Source organism: Tachypleus tridentatus, chromosome 2 (assembly GCF_004210375.1).
Source record: "Tachypleus tridentatus isolate NWPU-2018 chromosome 2, ASM421037v1, whole genome shotgun sequence".
Lineage (NCBI taxonomy): Eukaryota > Metazoa > Arthropoda > Merostomata > Xiphosura > Limulidae > Tachypleus > Tachypleus tridentatus.
In genome coordinates this window covers 33656731-33678188 of record NC_134826.1, presented here as the reverse complement: position 1 = coordinate 33678188, position 21458 = coordinate 33656731, and the positions used below count along the sequence as shown (strand labels likewise).

General features: G+C 32.4%; 1 protein-coding gene across 2 annotated transcripts in view; it reads right to left on the bottom strand.

The window, feature by feature from the left end:
- Gcat (Glycine C-acetyltransferase) overlaps positions 1-21458 on the bottom strand; it is a 64365-nt gene that overhangs the window by 27400 nt on the left and 15507 nt on the right. Inside the window, exons 2-7 of one of the 2 annotated variants that reach the window (XM_076483305.1) lie at positions 20557-20795; positions 19114-19203; positions 14483-14702; positions 12333-12429; positions 3949-4035; positions 3622-3704 (exon numbers count right to left, since the gene is read on the bottom strand). In XM_076483305.1, the coding sequence (XP_076339420.1) occupies positions 3622-3704; positions 3949-4035; positions 12333-12429; positions 14483-14702; positions 19114-19203; positions 20557-20795 (816 nt within the window). The remainder of the gene's footprint in view (positions 1-3621; positions 3705-3948; positions 4036-12332; positions 12430-14482; positions 14703-19113; positions 19204-20556; positions 20796-21458) is intronic. The other variant, XM_076483296.1, reaches the window with a different exon arrangement.

Below are 21458 nucleotides of genomic sequence, written 5' to 3'. Positions count from 1 at the left end.
CTTAGTAGAAAGCAAGCTAGTTTAGAGCAGTTTTTGTATATGCATATACTCTGTGTTTCTTTTTATAGCAAAGCCACATTGGGCTATCTGCTGTGTCCACTGAGAGTAACTGAGCCCTTGATTTTAGAATTGTAAATCTGTACCAGCAGGGAACACTTATATTCTAATGACTAACACATTCTTAATATTTGAAAACTATATAACTAATTTTTGGACACTAAAATTTTCGAGATTCAATGAGGCTTAGAAAAAAATAGCTTCTGATTATCACAGATGCACCCCAATTTGATAGCACATTGAGTGCTACTAATCTTTGCTTTTATGTATACTTAGAAAAAAAAAAAAGAACATACGTAAACATAATAAACTTTTCATTTTAGCCTTATGAAACTTTAGTAAAATAAAACATCTAAAGGCAAAAAATATGTTAAGCTATGTATTGTATTTCACATGTTATAGTTTGCCAGAAACAGTTAATGGCTCCTGTTCTGATTTTCTGCTTTGTTGTTTCGATGCTTGCTCAAGTTACAAGGTACTGGAACTAACTCTTTTCCTACAGGCTTGGTTGAACTGGCTAAGTTTCTGACCACAAATGAAACTTTACCGTTTTAATATTATAACTCCTAAAATCTTTTACCTCCAAAAATTTTTGTAAGATTTCAGCAAGGATTAAGTCTTCTATACACAAAAGAGTCAGAATTTTAATGAAGTACTTTCACCCAAAAATTCATCCATGAAAATATGGAGTCTATCAGATATAAAAGACTGTTTAGTTAAAATAGTTTTATTAATTTATTTATTTTTTACTTTAAATGCACTGACATTGAGGTTATAGAAATTTCTAGAAGCCCTAGTGATAGACATATAAATAACAAAAATGAGACAAGAAGGAACAGAATAAGAAAAAAATAAAGTCGTGACAAAGAGAAGACTGGTCAGATGAAAGTTAAATGTAAAGTTAACTGCTGTGGGAGTGAAAGGCTTAACAGTTGATATATTAGGGAGATTAACAATTTTTAAAGAGATAAGGAAAATACATTCCTAAGTTCTCTTGTCAAAGGGTAATCTAAAGTAATTGAACCCACCTAAGTGGAGCTTTACAAAAAGGCAAATGATTATTGAAAGTACAAAAAGTAAACAATGTTTTTAAAATTTAAGATACAACTGAAGTAACTGAAGAAAAACTTAAATGAACTATACATGGACACTACAGCAACAAGAAATAGAGGAAAATAATTTAACTCGGCAACTGAATGGGCCAAAGTGGACTTTTGACAAGAAGAGAAATGAATAGTGTTTAACATACATCTATGATCTTCATAATGTAAAGAATTTTTGTATATACATTTAATTTATCTCAAATATATACATTTTAAAAGTAAGTGGAGTGCATGCTGTTTCTTTATTACTGAATGTATTACTAATGAGTTACGAATACCTACAACAGAAGTATCCTTAGCTAAACACACCCATGTACTTATTTTAATATATAAAATAAAAAAATAACTTCCTAACAGTAAAAGTGTGGATTGCTTCAAGAGTAATGTGAATTTCATGTTAAAATTAAAAGCACTTTTCTTCCTCCAAAAATTGTCTAATTTCATTTCCACAATCTCTAAAAATTGAACAACCTTGTAACCACTATAAAATATACAAAATAAATTTATCCTTTTTTCGTTTTAGAACGACTTCAAATTGTAACATGAATATACATTTGTTTATCCTAAATAGATTAAAAAATATTGTAACATTACTCATCTGTTTCTACTTAAATATTATTGTTTTATTTCCCTTTCAGCTGTGTCTAGCTAGTCATTCTACCACACAAGTCATAATTCACTTGGAAAATGTGTAGCTCATTTTATCCTATCCAATTACATTAGGCATGAGCTACTAGCAAGCTGCTAGTAGGCACACGTTATAAAAATGTTTTATTAATATTATTTTTTTATCATACCCTGTCTAATTGTATATAATGTAATCAATTTATAATGTTTAAATTTTAGTTTATCTTACAACAATAAATAAAGAATATACTTAAAAACAAGAAATATAATAGTTATCTGGATCTTTTTCTTTGCTGTTGACTTTCAATGACACTTAACCCTACTCTTTTGTACTAACAAGACTACTACAGTAAAGTTTTTATTTAATTAAATAATGCACCAAAGAACACAGAACAATATCAAGCAAAATGCAGAAAACTTCTGATAAATATAATTTCTCTGGCTTTCAAACCAAGTGACAAGAAATTCAGTGAAGTTCATCAGTGTGTTTCCAGTGGGTATAAAACTTTAACTAGAAGTGAGACTGAATTTTCAGTGCAAAAAGAATAACATGATAATTAATAATATGTAATTTTATTAAGTAAAACCTTAGCTTTCTATTGGTTATAAATAATATAGTATTGAGCATCATGTCTGATAAAAAAATGTGGCAGGTGGGTGTGGCATGAGCTTCCAGAGAAGCCCACATTCCCACAGTGATAGAACCTTGCAAGCAGTATGGGTGTGGAAAAGTAAAAACTCCACTGTACGGAGTTGAAGAGTGAAGGATGGGCCAAAAGGAAGGAGTTGAAAAAGACCATAAATCAATAAGATATTAGGTATGGGACAGGAAAGACTTCTACTTGATAATCCAACCCACTCAAGTAGCTTCTGACAGAAGATGAATGTGATGCAAAGAAGCCAGTCATTCATGTAGAGGTGTATGCATAATTCCTCAGCATGCAAAAGCTTTGACCACCCAATAAAAGAAATACAGAGCTAAAGCAAGCCCAAAAGTCTAGGCACAAAACTAATATATAAGTCCGTGATGATCAAATTGAAGATAGTGTCTGCACTCTACTGAAGTAACGCTAACTTCAATTTTCATCATAAACTGATAAAAAATTGCAAATACAAATAACAAAGGTAAGTTATCACTGAAAACTTTCACAAGCAAAGCTACATCAAGTTATCTGCTGTGTCCATCAAGAGGAATTAAACCCATTTTTTATCACTGTAAATCCATAGAGTTATCAATGTCCCAGGATTGGTCTTGAAATATAAAAAAGTAGTAAAAGAAATAAATGATCTTCAAACTTTGTATGAGAAAATTAAAAAGAGAAATCCATAACAAGAGCACAATAAAAACATGTCTTGACTAATGAGAAATGATAGTTCAGCAGAATCAAACACCAAGCATCAAAAGGGTGTGGCACATACTTCTATTGGTCGAGTGTTGTTGCATGATGATTTACATGAAAGAAACAGTTGAATCATGATAATCATAGAATATGTAAAAATGCTAGGCTTGTATCATGTAAAAACCTTTTTAGTATATAGAGGACAGCACTGAACAAGAACAGCTATATTTTTTAGTGGAAGTACATCAGAAAATGGCTGAAAGTTCACTGTTAACAACAATAAAGACTTATTACATAGTGAAAAACAACCTTCTTAAGCTGATGGATTTTACTGGTAAACTAGATTATATAAAAGCATAAAACATTTTCTTACACAAGCACTATCTAAATACCCTATTACAACATCCTGGTATGAAAGGCAAAATGCAAATTATTTACAATGAAACAAAGAATACTTCACAGAGCTACATTATTTATTGTACAAAACACTTCACCTGCAGCACCACCAAGAGCCTTTCCAAGGGTTGAATTAATTATATCTACTCTTCCTGTTACACTGAAATACTCCTCAGTGCCTCTAAAAGGAGAACAAAATGTGATTGCTTAAAAAATAAACAAATGGGAAAAATAATTAAAATTATAAAATTGTCATCAACTGAATGAAAACAATATTAATATTCTCTCAAAGAATACAATATTTATGTTAAAAAATGTTTGCATTAAGTACATGTGAATTAAGTTTGTTTGGAACAAAACCTGTACATTGTTATAGAATATGTAGAGCAAACAAAAACAAGGAAAACAAAAATTCAAATGCCAACCTTCCAGTTCTGCCAAAGAATCCTGTAGCATGACATTCGTCAATAAAGACCATTGCTTTGTATTTTTCTGCCAGATCACATATGTCTCTGAAAAGAAGAAATGCAATTAAACAAAATATGAAACAAACAGCAGTGAATATACTCATTTAACAACTGTTTGAAAATAAAATATAGATTTCAAAGTATTTAATAAACAAATACTGTAACATAAATCAATACATTTATTAAAAAAAGAAGCTTAGATACCACTGTCAAAGTGAAATTTATGACATTACTTATCGCTACTGATTTTGGTCAGCCAAAATGTGGATGTCACAACTTTTCTAGAGAATTAAATCAAAATTTAATGAAACAACTTTATTATTGAATGTTAATAAACTTGGTATAAAAATGTAGCTTATAATTCCTATGTTAATACAAGTTTTAATTTCTTAATTTCAGAACAACATACACAAATAAAGTCTTCACATTCCTGTACCACATGATACTTCTTTGCTATAAATTGCCCACTGAATATTTTCTTTCTACTTTATATGATCTTTTGAGTTTGTCACAAATTATAAATTTCTAGTACAGATATACCGCTAAGCCATAATGTAAAATTTTAGCCTCCAAGTTTCTCAGTTTACTGAGACATAAACAACCCACTTGCCACGCTCCTCCTGCTCTATTGTCTTTAAAGAAAAAAGACATTGCTATTGGTCTTGTTTAAAAACAACAGAAAGACCAAACTGTCCAAGTACTTGAAGGTCTGTTTTATTTAAACAGTAAAAGTCAATCATTTGCCATCAAAGCTCAATATGTTTGGACCAAAGATACTGATCTGATAATATATGTAAATGAAAAACTTAAAATAATGTTTTTTTTTACATCATTCAAAGTGTCTAAAAGCAATTTAAATATACAAAAAACATTGAAAGATGTATTACATACATAATGTTTAGATTTATAAATGCAAACAATAAAAAACTTACAGCTACGTACTTGAGAAACTTAATTAGACCTATATAGTAGCAGGTAATATTATTCAGTATTTTAATTGTGTAGTTACTTGTTATTAAAATTTTTCCACCAACATATATTAGAGCATTTAAATAATATTTTGTAAAATACCCAGTGCACACACACACACACACACACAAATTAAATTCCTTATGCAACTCTACATTATGCTACTAATATTATTAGATGGTGGTGATGAATTTCATATTTTGCTACAAAAACTACATTTTTAATGAGGAGTGAGTCAATCATTGATGCTAATTACAGCTTTGAAATTTTTATTAAGTCTTAACAGCAACAGTCTTGTGAAACAAAACTCCTCTCACTTTTCAAGAGTTTTGTAATTTCAAAGTCTGTCTTTACTAATCCTTTGGTAGGGTTTTAATCCATTTTGTAGTAAATCCACTGGATTCAGATTTGCAATTGGTATTACATTCTGATTAAAACAAGCTATCCACTTCAAGTGAAACTAAAAATCAACTTAGCAATCAGTATTTTTCTAATTATCACTTTACTTACGTTTTCTAAAGATTATAATTCATTTTCCACTCTTAACAATAGCACAGCATAACAAAAGCACCATGTAAGAAAAATGAAACTTGATATGTTAATGTGCTAAATTATCTAATTAAGCTTACCTCATCTTGTTCAAAAAAAAAAAACTTCTCTTTTCAGCTGCCTTATCATAATTCAAAGGAAATATATAAAATAATGGTTTCTTGAAAAATAACACATCTTCTCTTTACAAAGAAAGACTTCAGTCAATAATTAATCTATTGCAATAAATACTGAAACAAAGGTTAATACTTCCAACACTGAAAATGTACTTCCAATAAATACCTATTCCTACATAATAGCTTTTCTTAATTTGTGATGCCTTTTACATGCCCAATTTTTGATTGCCACTTGCTACAAAGCTCTCACCTGACATCACGTATGTGATATAGTTGCACTGTAGGATGCAAAAACTCTCCAACAATAGGTGAGCAACTCATCCCCCTAGTGCTGCTGGCTCTATCTATATTGTAGAACACAATCATAACTCCATGATAAGGTAAAAAGAAGAAAAAGAAAGAATGATGGGTGGAAAATGTGGCACTTTTGAAAAATGTTAACTTTTAATACAATACTTTACATCCACTCATATGATAGTCAGAATTCCACACTGAAATGGTGTAAGGACTGATAAAAAAATCAACTAGATGAGCATTCTTCAGCAGACATCCAAAGATAGTTCATGGAGTGTGATACCCTAATATACTGGGTCAAACCTGTGACCATATCACATCTGTGCCACGTGTAAAGATACATGGTACTAATCTGGGTGGAAAGAATGCAAGTACAATTCATAAATGAACATGCCAAATGGCAGCTAGGTTGCATCAAAGAATAGTCAGTGGCTCTACTCCAGTCCAAAACCAGATGCCATTGGGTATTTGTCTTCCAGTCTATAGCAGGAGGAGGATCCTAAGTGTCTTCACCACAAGACCCAGGAGCAGAAGGGAAAAGCAGTTTCCAAACCAACAACTCATGCATGACACATGTGTGGACCCAGTACACAACCAACACCACACCACCTAGGAACCTAACATCCAGGCAACAATAGGATGAAAGAATGCAAATGTAACCTACTCAAGTTCAACATCAAATCACTTGGAAAGTCCAGCTAGAGAGGTGAACTGCATATGGTGGGTTCTTCCTGTTCAAAATCAAATGGCTTTGGGTATTTATCTTTCAGTTTGTAGTAGAAGAATAGTACTCATCACCTACATCAAGAGAACATCACAGCTCTACTTTTGACTAAGTAAAAATGGTCATACCCAGGAGGAAGCCTCTACAGTTCACCATTTTTGTGGCTAGGAACTGTGACATAATATAGGCATCTGAAGGGGGAGAGGGTGTCATGCGGTGGGATACTGGAGAAATGAAACATTTTAAGACTGTACAATGAATGAACATAAAAAGTAGACTAGTCTTGGTATATTCAACTAGGACCAGAGGTATGGGCAGCAATCCAAATATTGCTCTACTCATGATAGGACAAGAGTTGGTACAGTCTGCACAACTTATGATATAATATACTGTGAGGAACCCTCAAGCAGTCTTGCAGAATACCCCATCTTATCACTGAGCACTACAGACCTTTTAAAGGTTGCATGGTGCAGATTAAGAGCTAAGTATACTGAGACAAGTACCATCTGTCACTCAGTAGGATCCTTGTGGAGGTCAGATATACAAAAAAAAAAGAATTAACAGATTCAGAACCTATATTTGGAAAAAGAGATGGCCAGAAGGTGAGAAAGATCTGCAACAAAAGTAAGTGGGGTAGTTCACACACAAACATAAGTGGAGAGCCAGAGAAAGAGTAAGATATCACATTTAGTTAGAGGAAACTTGAAAGAGTTTGTAGTTGTAGTCATCCTGTGAGCACAACAGAAAAACTATCTTGAGATAATGAGTAATTTCAAATAATAATTAGATGGCAGCATTAAAGATAAAGGAGCAGATCAGGCCAAATGATGATGAACTACATGGATAAGACAGAGAAAATATTTTGGAAGAGAATGATAGTAATCTTGAGAAATGAAAGGAAAATTAACAGGCAGAACAGAGTTATAAGAAAGACTCAACATGTAGTATTCAGAATGAAGGAAATCATAAGGTTGGGGGAAAGAGTAGGAGGATAAGCATGATATAAAAAGTCAGAACAGTTATGATGGGCAAAAACATCTATAAGAAGAGTGTCAAGATGACAGCACAGTCATTGAACACCACAGAATTGAGCAACAAATCTCTGGGATGTATCTTAGTCTTAAGAGATGGTCCACAACAAGATTCAGGGCACTCAGAATAGATCAGGTTCTTAAATGTACTTGTACAGAATGGGCTTAAGAAAGGAGGTAAACAGTGTGGAAACAAAGAGAGTGAGAAGTGTGTCCCTGGTGATTGATAAAGTAAACAACTACAAAGTTGATTGTGTATACCATCAGGAAACATCTATGAACCATCTTTAAAAAAAAAGTTCCAAAATGTGATGTACTGCCAAAAATTGAAAGATATGGAATTGAAGGGACAATATTTCATGTGACCAAGAACCTGAATTCATGTGAGAGTCAAGACATGTTTCAAATCTTGTCAGAGAAACATTTTGAAATAAAACACCTAGACAAGAGGAACACCTACTATGGGAATAGTTTTATCAGGCCATCAGACAAAGTCTTTGAGTAAGAAAGGAAGAATGAAAATTGTTGAGTACAAGGGATTACAAGTAAGGATCTAGTAAGCATGCAGTCCATTGTATGCTTCTCAATGGGATACAAGATTTCATGGAAGTCCAAGTTCTCAAAAGAGAAAAAGTTTCCTACATTGTTAGGGAAGGAGAGGATATGGCATTGGAAATTTATCACTCTACACTGCTCATAAGATGAGTAGAAGGCTAAGTCCTGCAGATGTACAAAAAAGGAAAAACCCAAATGAATGAGAAACGAATGTGTGGGAGATGCGAGTCTTCCAAGTTGAACCAATCAACCCAGACAAGAAAAGAAGTATCCGAGATATCCACCTTAGTCATATCCCTAGATATTGGGTAACAGATCACCACAGGGTATAAATTCCCATTAGAAAGTGACTGAGAAATGAACAATGTAAGATTCAACTTGTTTACAGGTTCACTAAAAACCACAAGAAGATGGGAATAAAAATTGGGATGAGGAATCCATCTCATAGTAATTGTAATCATTATGAACCAACACTGCTAAGAAACTATCTCTCTTGGAGGATGTAAAATAATGAGAACAGGAGACAGTGGAGAAGAACAGGGAAAAAAGAAAGGTTAAGGCACTCTCAAAAAAATCTCAGTGCTCAAAAATTGGTCACAAGTGGAGAGCACAGGTTCATAAATCAAACAAAACAGGCCCGACAGACAGTAAGCTTATAGGCCATTCACCACCAATACTGACAGCATTGAAATCTACAAACAGAGGAAAGATGGACAGAAAATGGAACAACAGGTAAGGACACAGAGAGAAGAGGAAACAGGAGAATAGACAAAGGAGAATAGAAACACACCACTGAAGAAAAGATAAGTGAGTATGCATTAGCCAGAAACCCTATGGATGAATTTAATTTCTATGGAAAAAAATTAAAAATAAAATAATGGAAAAGGGTTATGCATGTAAAAAAGCCTAAGAAAGACAAACAAAAGACAGAAGATCTGACCCCAAAGCCTGAAGAAAAGTATACGAGTCAAAAAAAGCAACAAAGCATGAAACCATATGACGTAATAAAGGAAGAGAGACAAGGCTGGTTGGTTGATTTAGTGTTTTATGGCAAAAAGCAGCTAGGCTATCTGTGCCAAACATCTAGTAAAAAGGTAAAAGTATTTTAACACATTTACTATTCATAAAAGGAAATGAAGGTAAAACAAAACAGCATTTAAAACCATAAATAGCAAAAAACCAATGTGGACATCTAGTCTACAATGTTGAGAGAGAAACTATAGTAAGAGAAGTTTTAAAGAACTTTCTGTAGCAAACAGGTAATTATCTTAACCCACCAGGAAGACTAACAGGTAAGTGCAAGAACCAACCTCAGTCACCTGAAGTTGGCCTTTCCAGTCCTGGTGTTGAGTTATTTAATGTTACGGAGAATTTCTAATTTCAAAGTGAACTAGAGAGACTTTGATTCTTAAAAGGGAAGCACACTAAAAAGGGTTTAATGTATAAATCAAAAAACTTAAATGACATTAAAAAGTTTAATGAACTGTAAAAAACTAAAAACTTTATAAAGTGTCACCATTACCAATAACACTGTCTAGCATTACAAACAAATGAAAATTTTTAAAATGGTACCATCGTTGAGAGTCATAACAATGGCAAGAAAGTAAAATGTGGCTTATTGTGATCTGAATGTTACACAGACTACACACTGGTGCATCAGTTCCAGATAAAAGAAAACAATGAGTTAAAAACTGTGACCAAGACATAGTCTAGGTAGAACTTTCTCTTCCCGATCCTTACAGAAGCAAGACAGCCAAAGTCCAATATAGGGTTTTATTTGAAAAAGCTTCTTTTCACGTGCTCCCTCCAAGTCGACTGCCAGCTGACATGGAGCAGAGCCTTGAATACAGGACCATAGTCCATGTATGGGACAGGCACAGCAAAGATAGTGCCAGAGCAGATAGACTTAGCTGCAGTGTTGGCGAGCTTGTTCATGCAAATACCAATGTGGCCCAGTATCCAGAAAAACTGGACAGAAGTAGATGTTAAAGAGAAATGGGCCAGACAGTTTAGAATATTGGCGAGAACACAGTGTGAACCAATGTGAAGCGATTCCAGGGACAGTAAAGAACTAAGCGACTCAGTATAAATAGTGCAGTTTGACTACTGTTTAGTTTCTATGTGATCCAGGACAAGAGAAATGGTATACAGTTCAGCAGTGAATACAGAAGCTGTAGAGGGGATTCTGCATGAACCACCAAACCACAACAAACCATGGCAGAGCCCACACAGTCACCTGATTTTCAACCATCTGTATAAATATGAATGGAAGGATGGTTTGAAAGATGTTCAGCAAATGGCAGACAGTATTTCCAATCAGGAGTCTCTACTTTTCTCAGATGACTTAAAGACAGGTCACAATTGGGGATTGTAAGAAGCCACGGTGGGATGGTCCGACCAGTGGATAAAGCAATGTTATCCAAGGACAGACCCAATTCATCCAACTGCACCTGGATATGTAGGACAAAAGGAGCAATGGCAGACTGCCTGGTCTGAAAAAGCATGGCCCATCGAGGAAGGAAAACACAACTGATGCTTTGGTAAGGAATGAAGCATATACTAAAGACAGTTGCAAATGGCAAAGGTGAAAAGAAGGTTCATGAGACTCTACATATAAGCTCTAAACTGGAGAGGTGCAGAAAGCCTCAGTGCATAGGCGAAGTCCATGATGATGAATAGGGTCCAGCATCGTTAAGGTCGAGGGTTTGGCAGAGCCATAGACCAGTGATCCATAGTAGAGTTTTGATCTAATAAGAGCATAATATATCTTTAGCTGATCAGAATCTTCTGATCAGAATCAGAAGATTGCTGATCAGAATCTTCAAGACATGGTTGTTTACCTATCAACTGTTTTTTCACTATTTTATTTAAATTTGTATTTGGAGGATTGATAGAAAAAAAAGAAAATTTCGGTACCCACTGACCCCACCCACCATGGAGCCCTACGAGGGGACGCACTACAATGTCATGCAAGGACAATGCAGCAATGCCAGGGTTTTGTGAGCATTATACCCAAACACCAGCATCAGAGACAGTGTTCACAACACCTGTTGAAAACTTCCAACACTGGTACTTGGTTGACTCTAGCCCAAGTAGACCAGCCGACTGACCCAAGGGGGACCACACAAAGGCTGCCTGTCTATAGGAATTCAAGGCCAAAGTAGTGTGTTAGGGTTGGACCCTCAACCACTAGGATCCTCTTCTCCCCTTCTTGGGTCGTCATGCACAGCAAACACTTGGGTGGATGTTTAGATCCCAGAGGAGGTAAAATGAAAGAACAGAACCTTCCCTGGGAGGTCCCATCCCCACATACAGAAATCCACACTGAGGGGAAGAGAGACAAGGTATCTAAGCTCCAAAGTAGTAGTAAAAATAACTGAATGCATAGAAAACCATGTTCAAGAAACTTAGCCACGAAATCATGGAAAAAGGCTGAGGGCATATAATGAGACAAAGGTAGATGGAAAAAAAAAAAAAGACAAAAGCTCTTCCACCATGAGTGAGAAACGTAGATGGAGGTATATCAGGGACAAAGAAAGGCTCATGCTGAAGGAAATGCTCCATTACTTCTCCCAGCAAACATAAACAAACCCATGTAGTTGGTAGAATAGCTTGAGTAAAGCCACACTTCTTCATACTAAACAAAGTGGAAATTACTGATAATTGTGAATCAATGTCTTTACAGGTACTTCCTAATGAAGAATACCTATATCTGAAAAATTCTTGAGTAAAAAAAGACAAATTGTTACACACAAGTAACAAACAGAGAAGTTATAATTGTGTTTTACAGTATAGATGGAGTCAGATGTTTTAGACCATTTCACTCTTATTGGTGGAGGGTTGTTGCATGCTCGTTTGTAGTTATACCACAAGTAAAGATGTGATATTAAGTGAGAATCTCAGGACCAGTGATTAGCAAAAATTGCACACACAGAGAGCAGCATAAATTCAAGAAAGTTATTATATGAAAAGAGGTAAGGTTTCATATTAGGAAAGTGGGATTCAAAGAAACAATGTGAGCTTTGTAACTTTTGGAATGTGTCAGATACATTGCATTTTAAGGAATAAACTATCACAATGTATCTTGATTTTTAAAAAATCTACCTTAATGGCGCAACATTCCCATCCATGCTAAAAACTCCATCTGTAGCAATCAGTTTTATACGAGCTCCTTGACATTCCTTGAGTTTTTCTTCTAAATCTATTAATTTAATGTAAATAGTGGCATATTTAAGTATTTTAAAAATGTTGGATTTTAGAGAAACACACATTAAACTAAAAAAATGTGGTTGTTGAAAAAATAACAAAAAGCTACAAAAAACAACAAATAATTGTTTCCATATATCCATTGTCATTAAATGATATGATTTCAACACTGACATACAGAAACATCATTATTAGAAAAATCCTAACAAAATATAAGAATACAAGTTAGAAAACTTGAAGTATTACTGTAGAACTTCAGTCAGTTTTAATCTTTCATTTTTGCATCAATTACCAAATACCTGTCTCATTTGCTAGATATTAATTAGTGATATTGGTGTTTCTACAGAGACTTTATTTTTGTTAATAATTTTAAACAATTCTTCCATTAACACATAAAGATACTTATAAGCCCTATCATGCTTGTGCAACTTTCTAAGAGCTACTTCATATCAATAAAGACACCTCAAGTCTGTCTTAACTTCAGAACTGTTGGAAGAATTGACTGGATATATATTTATAAACTACAAGTTGAATTTATACAGGATGAATATTCCTAAAAATAACTTCAGGATTTTCTAATTCTATTCCAAAACATACCTGCATTGGTACAATATTTAATACTGTCTTATGTCAAATACCAACCATGCAGTCTTTCTGTCATCGTTCAGAGCTCATAGCTTGAAAGTAAAATTTATAATTCACTCTACATGGAGCAATACTGGATAGTTACTTCAGCCAAACCAAAATTTCATTTTCTCAGTCACTGATATGACACAAATACACCACAATTAAAAACATTATATGACTATTCTAATTTCTTTTCATGCACATTGTGCTACTATATTAAGAATAAAAACAGACAATTCTTGGTGAAAGGACAGGTAAAATATTTATTATTACAACAGATTAGTTTCAGTAACACAGTTATCACATATCATCAGGGCTAATATCTACAGTGCTAGCTTAGAATATATTCAGCTACAAACTGCTAAAGGTGAGTTAATTTTCAAAACCAAGGTCAGAAATTAATGGCTGGAAAGTTAATCCTAAATGAAAGAACACTTAAGTTAACTAATTACAAATGGGACATGTTGACTGGTCCATTTGCTCTATTTACATGCACACACGTTTATTTCTAATTATACAACCACTCTCTCTGAACTTCCCTTCTACATTTATTTGTGCATTTCTTAAGAGCTTTACATTTTTCTTGCCGAAATTACCATCACAGTTGCAAAAATGTCTGGTTACAGAAGAAAACTTGGTGTTGCAATGTTTTATGTTATGCTGGTGTTCTTTGAACTTTGTTTTCAATTTAACTTTTGTTTGTCCAATGTTCACTTTATACTATATCTTTTTTACTATATCTTTATTTAGTGGTTTGTAGCTGGATATATTCTAAACTAACACTGCAGACATCAGCCCTTATGATTGGCAATAACTGTGCTACCAAAACCAGTCTTTTGTGAGTAATAATACATGCTTTACCACCGTTGTGCCAAAAAAATGGTTTTGCAATTTCCTATTGTCAATCACTATCTTATATAACTGTTTTATGATAGACAATTAAATTAGAAAAATAATTTAATATACAACATATTTCACACTAAAGTTAGTAAGTAGTTGTCACTATAATAATCAGTGATTTTCCTCAACTGCTGAATTGTTTTGAAAGAATTGTGAATGCAAGTATATCAGTAAAATTTATAAGCTTTGCAACTTTATCTTAGAAATATTCAAAATTTTCTACAAGGAATATTAAATTTTTTGTGCTTTGGCTAACAAGCAAAAAATATGTATCCAGTTGTCATTCAAATTTTTGTTTAACATTTTGTCCATTGTACCACAAATAGTAGCACGTAAAAGGATTACACACAACCTTTTTTAATGGTCTTTACCTGTTTACTAATTTATTAATATTCTGTTTACATTCACACTAAAATATTGTAGTCAGAAACTCTACTGTGATATAAATAAATGTTTGAAAGTTTTACTTGTAACTAGCAGCCTTAAATTTCACACCTGCTTTGATTTGGTCCTTAGGTTACCTTTCATATTTCGATGTTGATAACGCAGTTTTTGGGCTTTACACAAACGAATACCATCTATGATAGAAGCATGATTCAACTCATCAGATATGACCGCATCCTCAGGTGCCAGAAGAACTTCAAACAAACCAGCATTAGCATCAAAGCAACTAGCATACAATATTGCATCTTCTCGATCATGGAATTTAGCTACTTTTCTTTCCAATTCCTTATGAAGATCCTGTTATTAAATTAAATTAAATATCCAATTGAAGTATTATAATGAAAAGTTACTACATGTTGTTAAAATGGAATGAATATTTGTTGAATGGATGGCAACTACCTGTTGTGGAGACAAGTGAAGAGGATGATGTTTCGAAAGTCTTCAACCTTTTGAAATGTTGTCCTCCGCACTTGTTTCCACAATACACAGTTGCCATCCATTCTACAAAGTTTCACCATGAATACTCTGCCTAAACAATCTATCAAAGAATGAATATTCCAATAACATATCCCATAATTTCATCTATAATTTACAAAAACCATTTAAAAATTTCTGTTTTTCTAAGTGTAGTTTAACATAAATAATTCCTTACCAGATCTTCACTACTTAAAAGTGTATCATTCAGACTTTTATATCTTAATGCAAGTTTTTAAAATTAAGTGCAGTGTATAATGGAAAAAGTATTTTAAAATACTAGATACTATAATGAATATAAACTGTACTTATTTTAACAGTTATTCATTAATTATTTATCATTATTTTAATTTAAATATATTTTACAATTAATATTCACAGGGTTCTTTTCAGTTTACCATATCATTCACATTATGTTATCATGTCAACAAGTGCTTGGGCTTTTTCATACCCAAATTATCTGTTGGGTTTCAGAACTATACAAAATACCCTACTAGCAGTTGCAAAAGAGAAACTGGGTTTATATGCTCTAACTGGAAGTCTTTATAGTGCCTAGTGTAAAAGTATTATTAGTTGTATAGTGATACTTCTTAATTTTTTTGTAATTTCTAATAAGCACATTTTGATTAAACACATGGGCCTTGAACAGCTAATTCAAGCTCATGATAGTTTTTTTTTACATAGTTTACATTATTAGCTGTTATTTCTTAGAGCCTCATTTACTACCAGCTTGATCAAGATTACAATTATATGTATTACAATATAGTTTTATTAATTAATTCTGGACACTTCATTTTCACAACATGGTTGAAATGTTTACTTATAATCTAGTATTTGTAATAGAAATGAAATTCAAATGAAGGAGATTACATGATAAAAGACAGCCTTCAGTACAACCACATGTTACAGAAGTGTAGGCCAGAAAATAACAGCTGGCTGTGAGTAAAAACTGGAACTTTTTCTGTGTTTAGCCACATTCACATGTATTCAATCTTCTTGACCATTCAAATTGTATATACTATAATTAGTACCTTATTCTCCTTAACTATAAATTTATAATACTTAAAGGAGGACTGAGGTTAAATAATAACACCAATTTTCCAACTATGTACGAAACATTATATATAACAATCGTGTCAACAATGACCAGTTTTCTATTATCAAAGAACAATATATGTTTATACATGACAACAGCTTACAGGGAATCAGATACATCTAGCACTGGAAATTTGGCATGATACTCTTAATCATCAGTGAAAGTTATGATTCTTAAAGAGTAAATATACATAAAAAATCAGCAGAAACCATCACTTTTTTCCATGGTCTTTGAGGTGGCATTTTAATACTGTAATTATAAATTGTTTTGTACATTTACAGCATCAGATTTCAGTTCTCTCTTACTGTACTGCCTTATAGTAGTTATTTTCACTTGAGCTGACTGGTCACATTTTGTTTTCCATCAATCATTTCAATCTATAAATAAACTACAGTCACAACATCACATTTAATATGGATTAGCTTTTCCAGTATTCACTGCTTAAATAGCATTTATCAGGAAATATGCTATTCAATAAAAGTGGTTTCCAAATTGTGGTTTCATAACACACTTGTATGTCATGGCACATTGCTAAGGGTGTTTTGCAGGTTTCACCATGTTAAAAATAATTAAAAACACAAAAAACTGTTGTATCAGGTCATCCCTCGAGTAATGTCTGATCTTAGGTTCTGAAAAATAGAAAAGATTTCAAATGCTTTAAATGTTATTTAATCAATAACGTATGTTCCATTATTATTAATTACTTCCTGTCAATGTTTCACAAGTTTATGAATGCACTTCTATAAAATTCTTGGGGTGTGGAGGAAAATAATGTAGAGATGGTAGTTTTGACATTTTCATTTGTTCAAAACTCTTTTCCATCAAGATAGTTCTGCAAACTTTGGAATAAATGATAATCAGGTGGGACAAGGTCTGGAGAATAAGGAGGATGTGGAAGTTTTTCCCAGTCTAGCTCTTCAATCTTTGCAGATGTGATCCTTGGTGTATGGAGCTGTGCATTATTTTGGTGTAATACACCACCTTGATGATTGATGAAAGCAGGCCTCTTTTCTTTCAGTACAACATTCAAGCACTCTAACTGTTGACAGTAGAAGTTTGATGTAACAGTTACATTGGCAGCAACTCAAAATGGATCACATTAACAATATCCCACCAATATATATTTAAAAACGGTTCGTTTGGGTTGAGAAAATATTTTACGTACAGGAGCGAACTACATTTCCACTGTTTTTGGTGACGATGACTGAAGAAGGTCGAAATATTGTTCACTCCTCTACATAAAAAATTTTCTCAACCCAAACGAGCCATTTTTAAATATATATTTTTTCTCTACAAGTGGGTTTTCTCGTCATCACTGATTAATATCCCACCAAATACTTTTTGAGCTGCACTTTAGCCAATTTGCCTGCAATGAGCCATTGTCTGCAGTGCTTAACATTTTTATATGTCAATTTTTCATTTCCAGTCATTAACCTGTCAAAAAAAGGTAAGTTACATTAATGAGGGTGCAGAGAAGTTCAAATATCCACTCTTGCTCTAAGGTTGGCTTCTGTCAAATCATGGGGGACCCATTTTCCAAGTTTTGACACCTTTCCAAACTGTTGCAGATGGTGGTGAACTGTTGAATGAGTCGAATTGAGCTTCTGTGCTAGTTCTTCAACTGTTACAGCACAATCTTCAAAGTGCAGCCAACAGCAAGCCATTCATCATTAAACTCAACAGGACAACCTGAACGTGGCACATCACTCAAGCTGTAGTCACCTGATCTAAACTTTTGAAGCCACCTTTGATATTTTCGTTCATCGAGAGACGCTGCACCACAAACCTTGAATATTTCATGTAATTTCTGATGCACTATTGCTTTTATTACATCATAAAACATTATATGCCTAATGTGCTCCTCAGACGCATCAATCTTCATAAAGGTTTATTTGATTAATGATCTGAAAAAGTGGAGTTGGCTTAATTTCATTTATTTGTCTGAACATTTTTATACATGTCCTACTACATATTTTAGTCATTAAAGCTTTCTACAAAGAAAGAAATGATGATGCACTTTCTGTATTAAATTTTCAGATATTACTGATGAGGTGACCAGATATATGGCAGCTGGGGTGTTGTACAAATAATTTAAGCTGGTTAAGGTGTTGTCAGTTAAAAATGTTTGGAAACAACTGCTCTATAATCAGTGAAAGCTCATATACTTTAAAATTTCAAGTAAGATTCTAGGTGTTATAAACAAACTAGTGCACTAATATACTATAATTCAATTATCTACATACAACCAAAACTACGGAAATCTCTGTAGAGCATATTTACCTATTTTGTTTCAAGTTAATATTACGTCTTCCTAATATGGTCTCCAAATGTAAGGCAATGCATGTTCATCATTAGTGAAGACAGGTCCTTCACTTACTACACACCAAATTATAATAGTGATGAAATAATACAAATAAGACAGTCATTTGATAATTTACAACAACTCAACCACAATGAACATATATAAAATATATATATAAAAAAGGACAAAACTTGTTCTATTTAAATACTCTGTTTGTTCTAAAAGATTGAGCTCTCAAAATTATAAATAACATTGTGTTCAGTTCATTATATTTGTATGTTTGTGATGATAAAAAAGTGAGCTACAGAAGTGAAAAACAAATCCTTATTTTGGTACTTAGCATAAATTTAACACATGACATCAAATGGTTTGAAAGAATTTACATTTTCATGCCTAACAAATTCCACACAAATAACACTGTATATCCATTATTACATATATGAAACACTTGTAATTCTAACATGGAGCTTTAAGTGTTTTCTTCACAATGTAAAACATTACCAATAAACAAGCTTAGTGCTTATATGAAGTTCAGTTTTGGTTTGTTTTATATCTGGACAGTAAGTAAAAAAATTTTTTTTTTAAATTGAAGGATAGTTAATTAATGTTCTATTATCATAAGAATCAGAGTTATTGAGATAGAATAACATAATATATTAAATCACAAGTACAAAAAAATAACAAAAACATGTGGTTCACCCATTGTACAACACTAAATAACATTCAATTTCATGGTAACACCTATTCAGTTAAATCTGTTCTACAATTTGTTTTGAGAGATATATAAAATATTTCTCCTAGAGAGCAGATACATACATTAGCCCCAGTTAAATTACCTGTGTTCCACAAATAAATCGAACAGAACTGAGTCCTGCCCCATACTTGTCTAAAGCTTTTTTGCCTGCTTCCACAACAGCTGGATGACTCTGTCGAATAAACCAAATTTCCAATTAGCCATTCTGATTACAGCTACATAATACTATAGTAGACATGAACACAATTAGAAAAATTAGCTGGAATACTACAAAAAAATTATACTGATGTCATTACTGAATAACAAAACTATATCTTTTCTCACTGTAAACCTATCAAAATATCTTTCAAAGTTCAATCATTTAATACTTTCTTAATGAGGTCAGCAGATTTAGAACTAATTTCATCCATCATTAATATAACAGTCTTAGCTTGTACCATAAAATGCTTAGTATTACAATAAAAACTAAAGTATTTCAAAATTAACATTTAAATATTTTTATTGCTTAGTCAAAGTAGAGACAAAGTTTCTAATTCTAACCTTTGAATCAAACTGTATATATTAAGATATTTTTACTGATATTTTCCTCACAATTATGAACATATTTCAAGTTTTTATACTTTTTAAAGAATAACTTACAACATATATTCACATATGTATTCTACTTCAGAAAAATAAAGACAAGAAAACTACAGGCATGATGTGTTTCTATAAAATTTAACATTTAGCTGAATTCCTGTTACTAAATTAAATTATACCAGTTCCTTATAATTTCTCTTTTTTGGATATAACACTGACAGAAACTGTAAATTGTCCTTTCATTTGGATATTAGTAAAAAACAATATAAAAACTCTACAATGCTTTCTGTTATGCCACTAAAATAACCTTAACTGAAGTTTCATTATGAAACAATCTATTATCATTATCTAAATTCAGTACAAAATAATCACTGTAAAACCTCACTTCCTTACTTAGAACAAAAAACTAATACAGGCACACAAAGAATAAAAAAATGTTTAGATATACTGTATTTCACAACTTGATATGAATGTATTTGAGCCTCAGGCCTAGAGAAGTTCTTACAGTGAAACAGTATTTTTTAAAAACAGTTTTAATAATAATTTAAAATTATGCAATTTTAGTTGTCAAAAAACATTTAAGATTATCTAATATGTTCTGAAAGAATGGTCTCCATAGGATATTATGAGGGTGTAGTATAAATCCAGCTTTACACAAAAATTACAAGTTAATTAAATTTAGACTGAAAAAAAGGAAAACAGATCAGACCTGGATTGTTGTTTTTTGCAACATTCTATTTTTATACCTATAAACTTAAATTTTTTACATTATGTTTAGCATAGACAAAATTACGAAATAATTAATATATGAATGGAAAGTACACTGGTTTTTATTTCATCATTACATGCATACTGTGAACCAATTACTCAATGTGGCATTCTTACTGCTTAAAATTATCATTACTTTATTTCCCAAATTAACTATCTTAAAACATTTTAAACTTACTGAAAGTCCTAAATAGTTATTTGCACAAAAATTCAAGACTTTCTCAGTTTTTCCTTCCACATCAATCAAAGCACCTTGACGGGAAGTAATAATTCTTTCCTCCTTCCATGTCCCTGCATTTTTAATGACTTTTAATTCCTGGTCCAAAATAGTTCTTGTAGCAGCCCATGCAGAACTGCAACTACGACAACCAGAATTCCACACAGAGACTGAAGGCATTAATCTTAGAGAAATGGTACCTGAGAATCAGACTAAAGTCTTTTAATACAAAATTACTAAATATAGTAATATTGACACAAATATTTTAAATAAAATACTAAACAGTATATTTCTAAAGAAAAACATCATACCCTAAACAACGTGTTATCATAATCATTCTGTATTCAATATTAGAAGTTACTGCATCAATCTGTAATTATTAACAAATCTAGAAACTGAAAATAATACAGAAATAGGAAGTGCAGACAAATCAGCTTCCAAAGTGAATACAATTATCTTTATTTACAAGTATTGAAAGATGGGATATGCAAAGTGATTCAATAATTATTCAACTTCAAACCAGGAGTAAAGTCATGCAATACTTTAAGAGAACAACTTCCATAAATTTGAAAAATTTTGTGTATGCTACTTTTGTAAATTTATGTCAAATTGTTATAGTTTTAGTTTTGTTTTTAACTGTTTCTGATCACAGATAGAACTCGTTTTTCTAGACGCACAATATTTTTATTTTTTTTATCTACACCATAACACACAATCAGCAAAAACATTATTTTTATTCAAGAAGTAAGTTTCAATGAAAATTATTTAAAATATGCATTTTCCACATACCTCAAAATGGATTATTTCAAATTTAAAGCATTAAATGGCATTCTATTTTCACTTGCAGAATTACATTCTGGCCC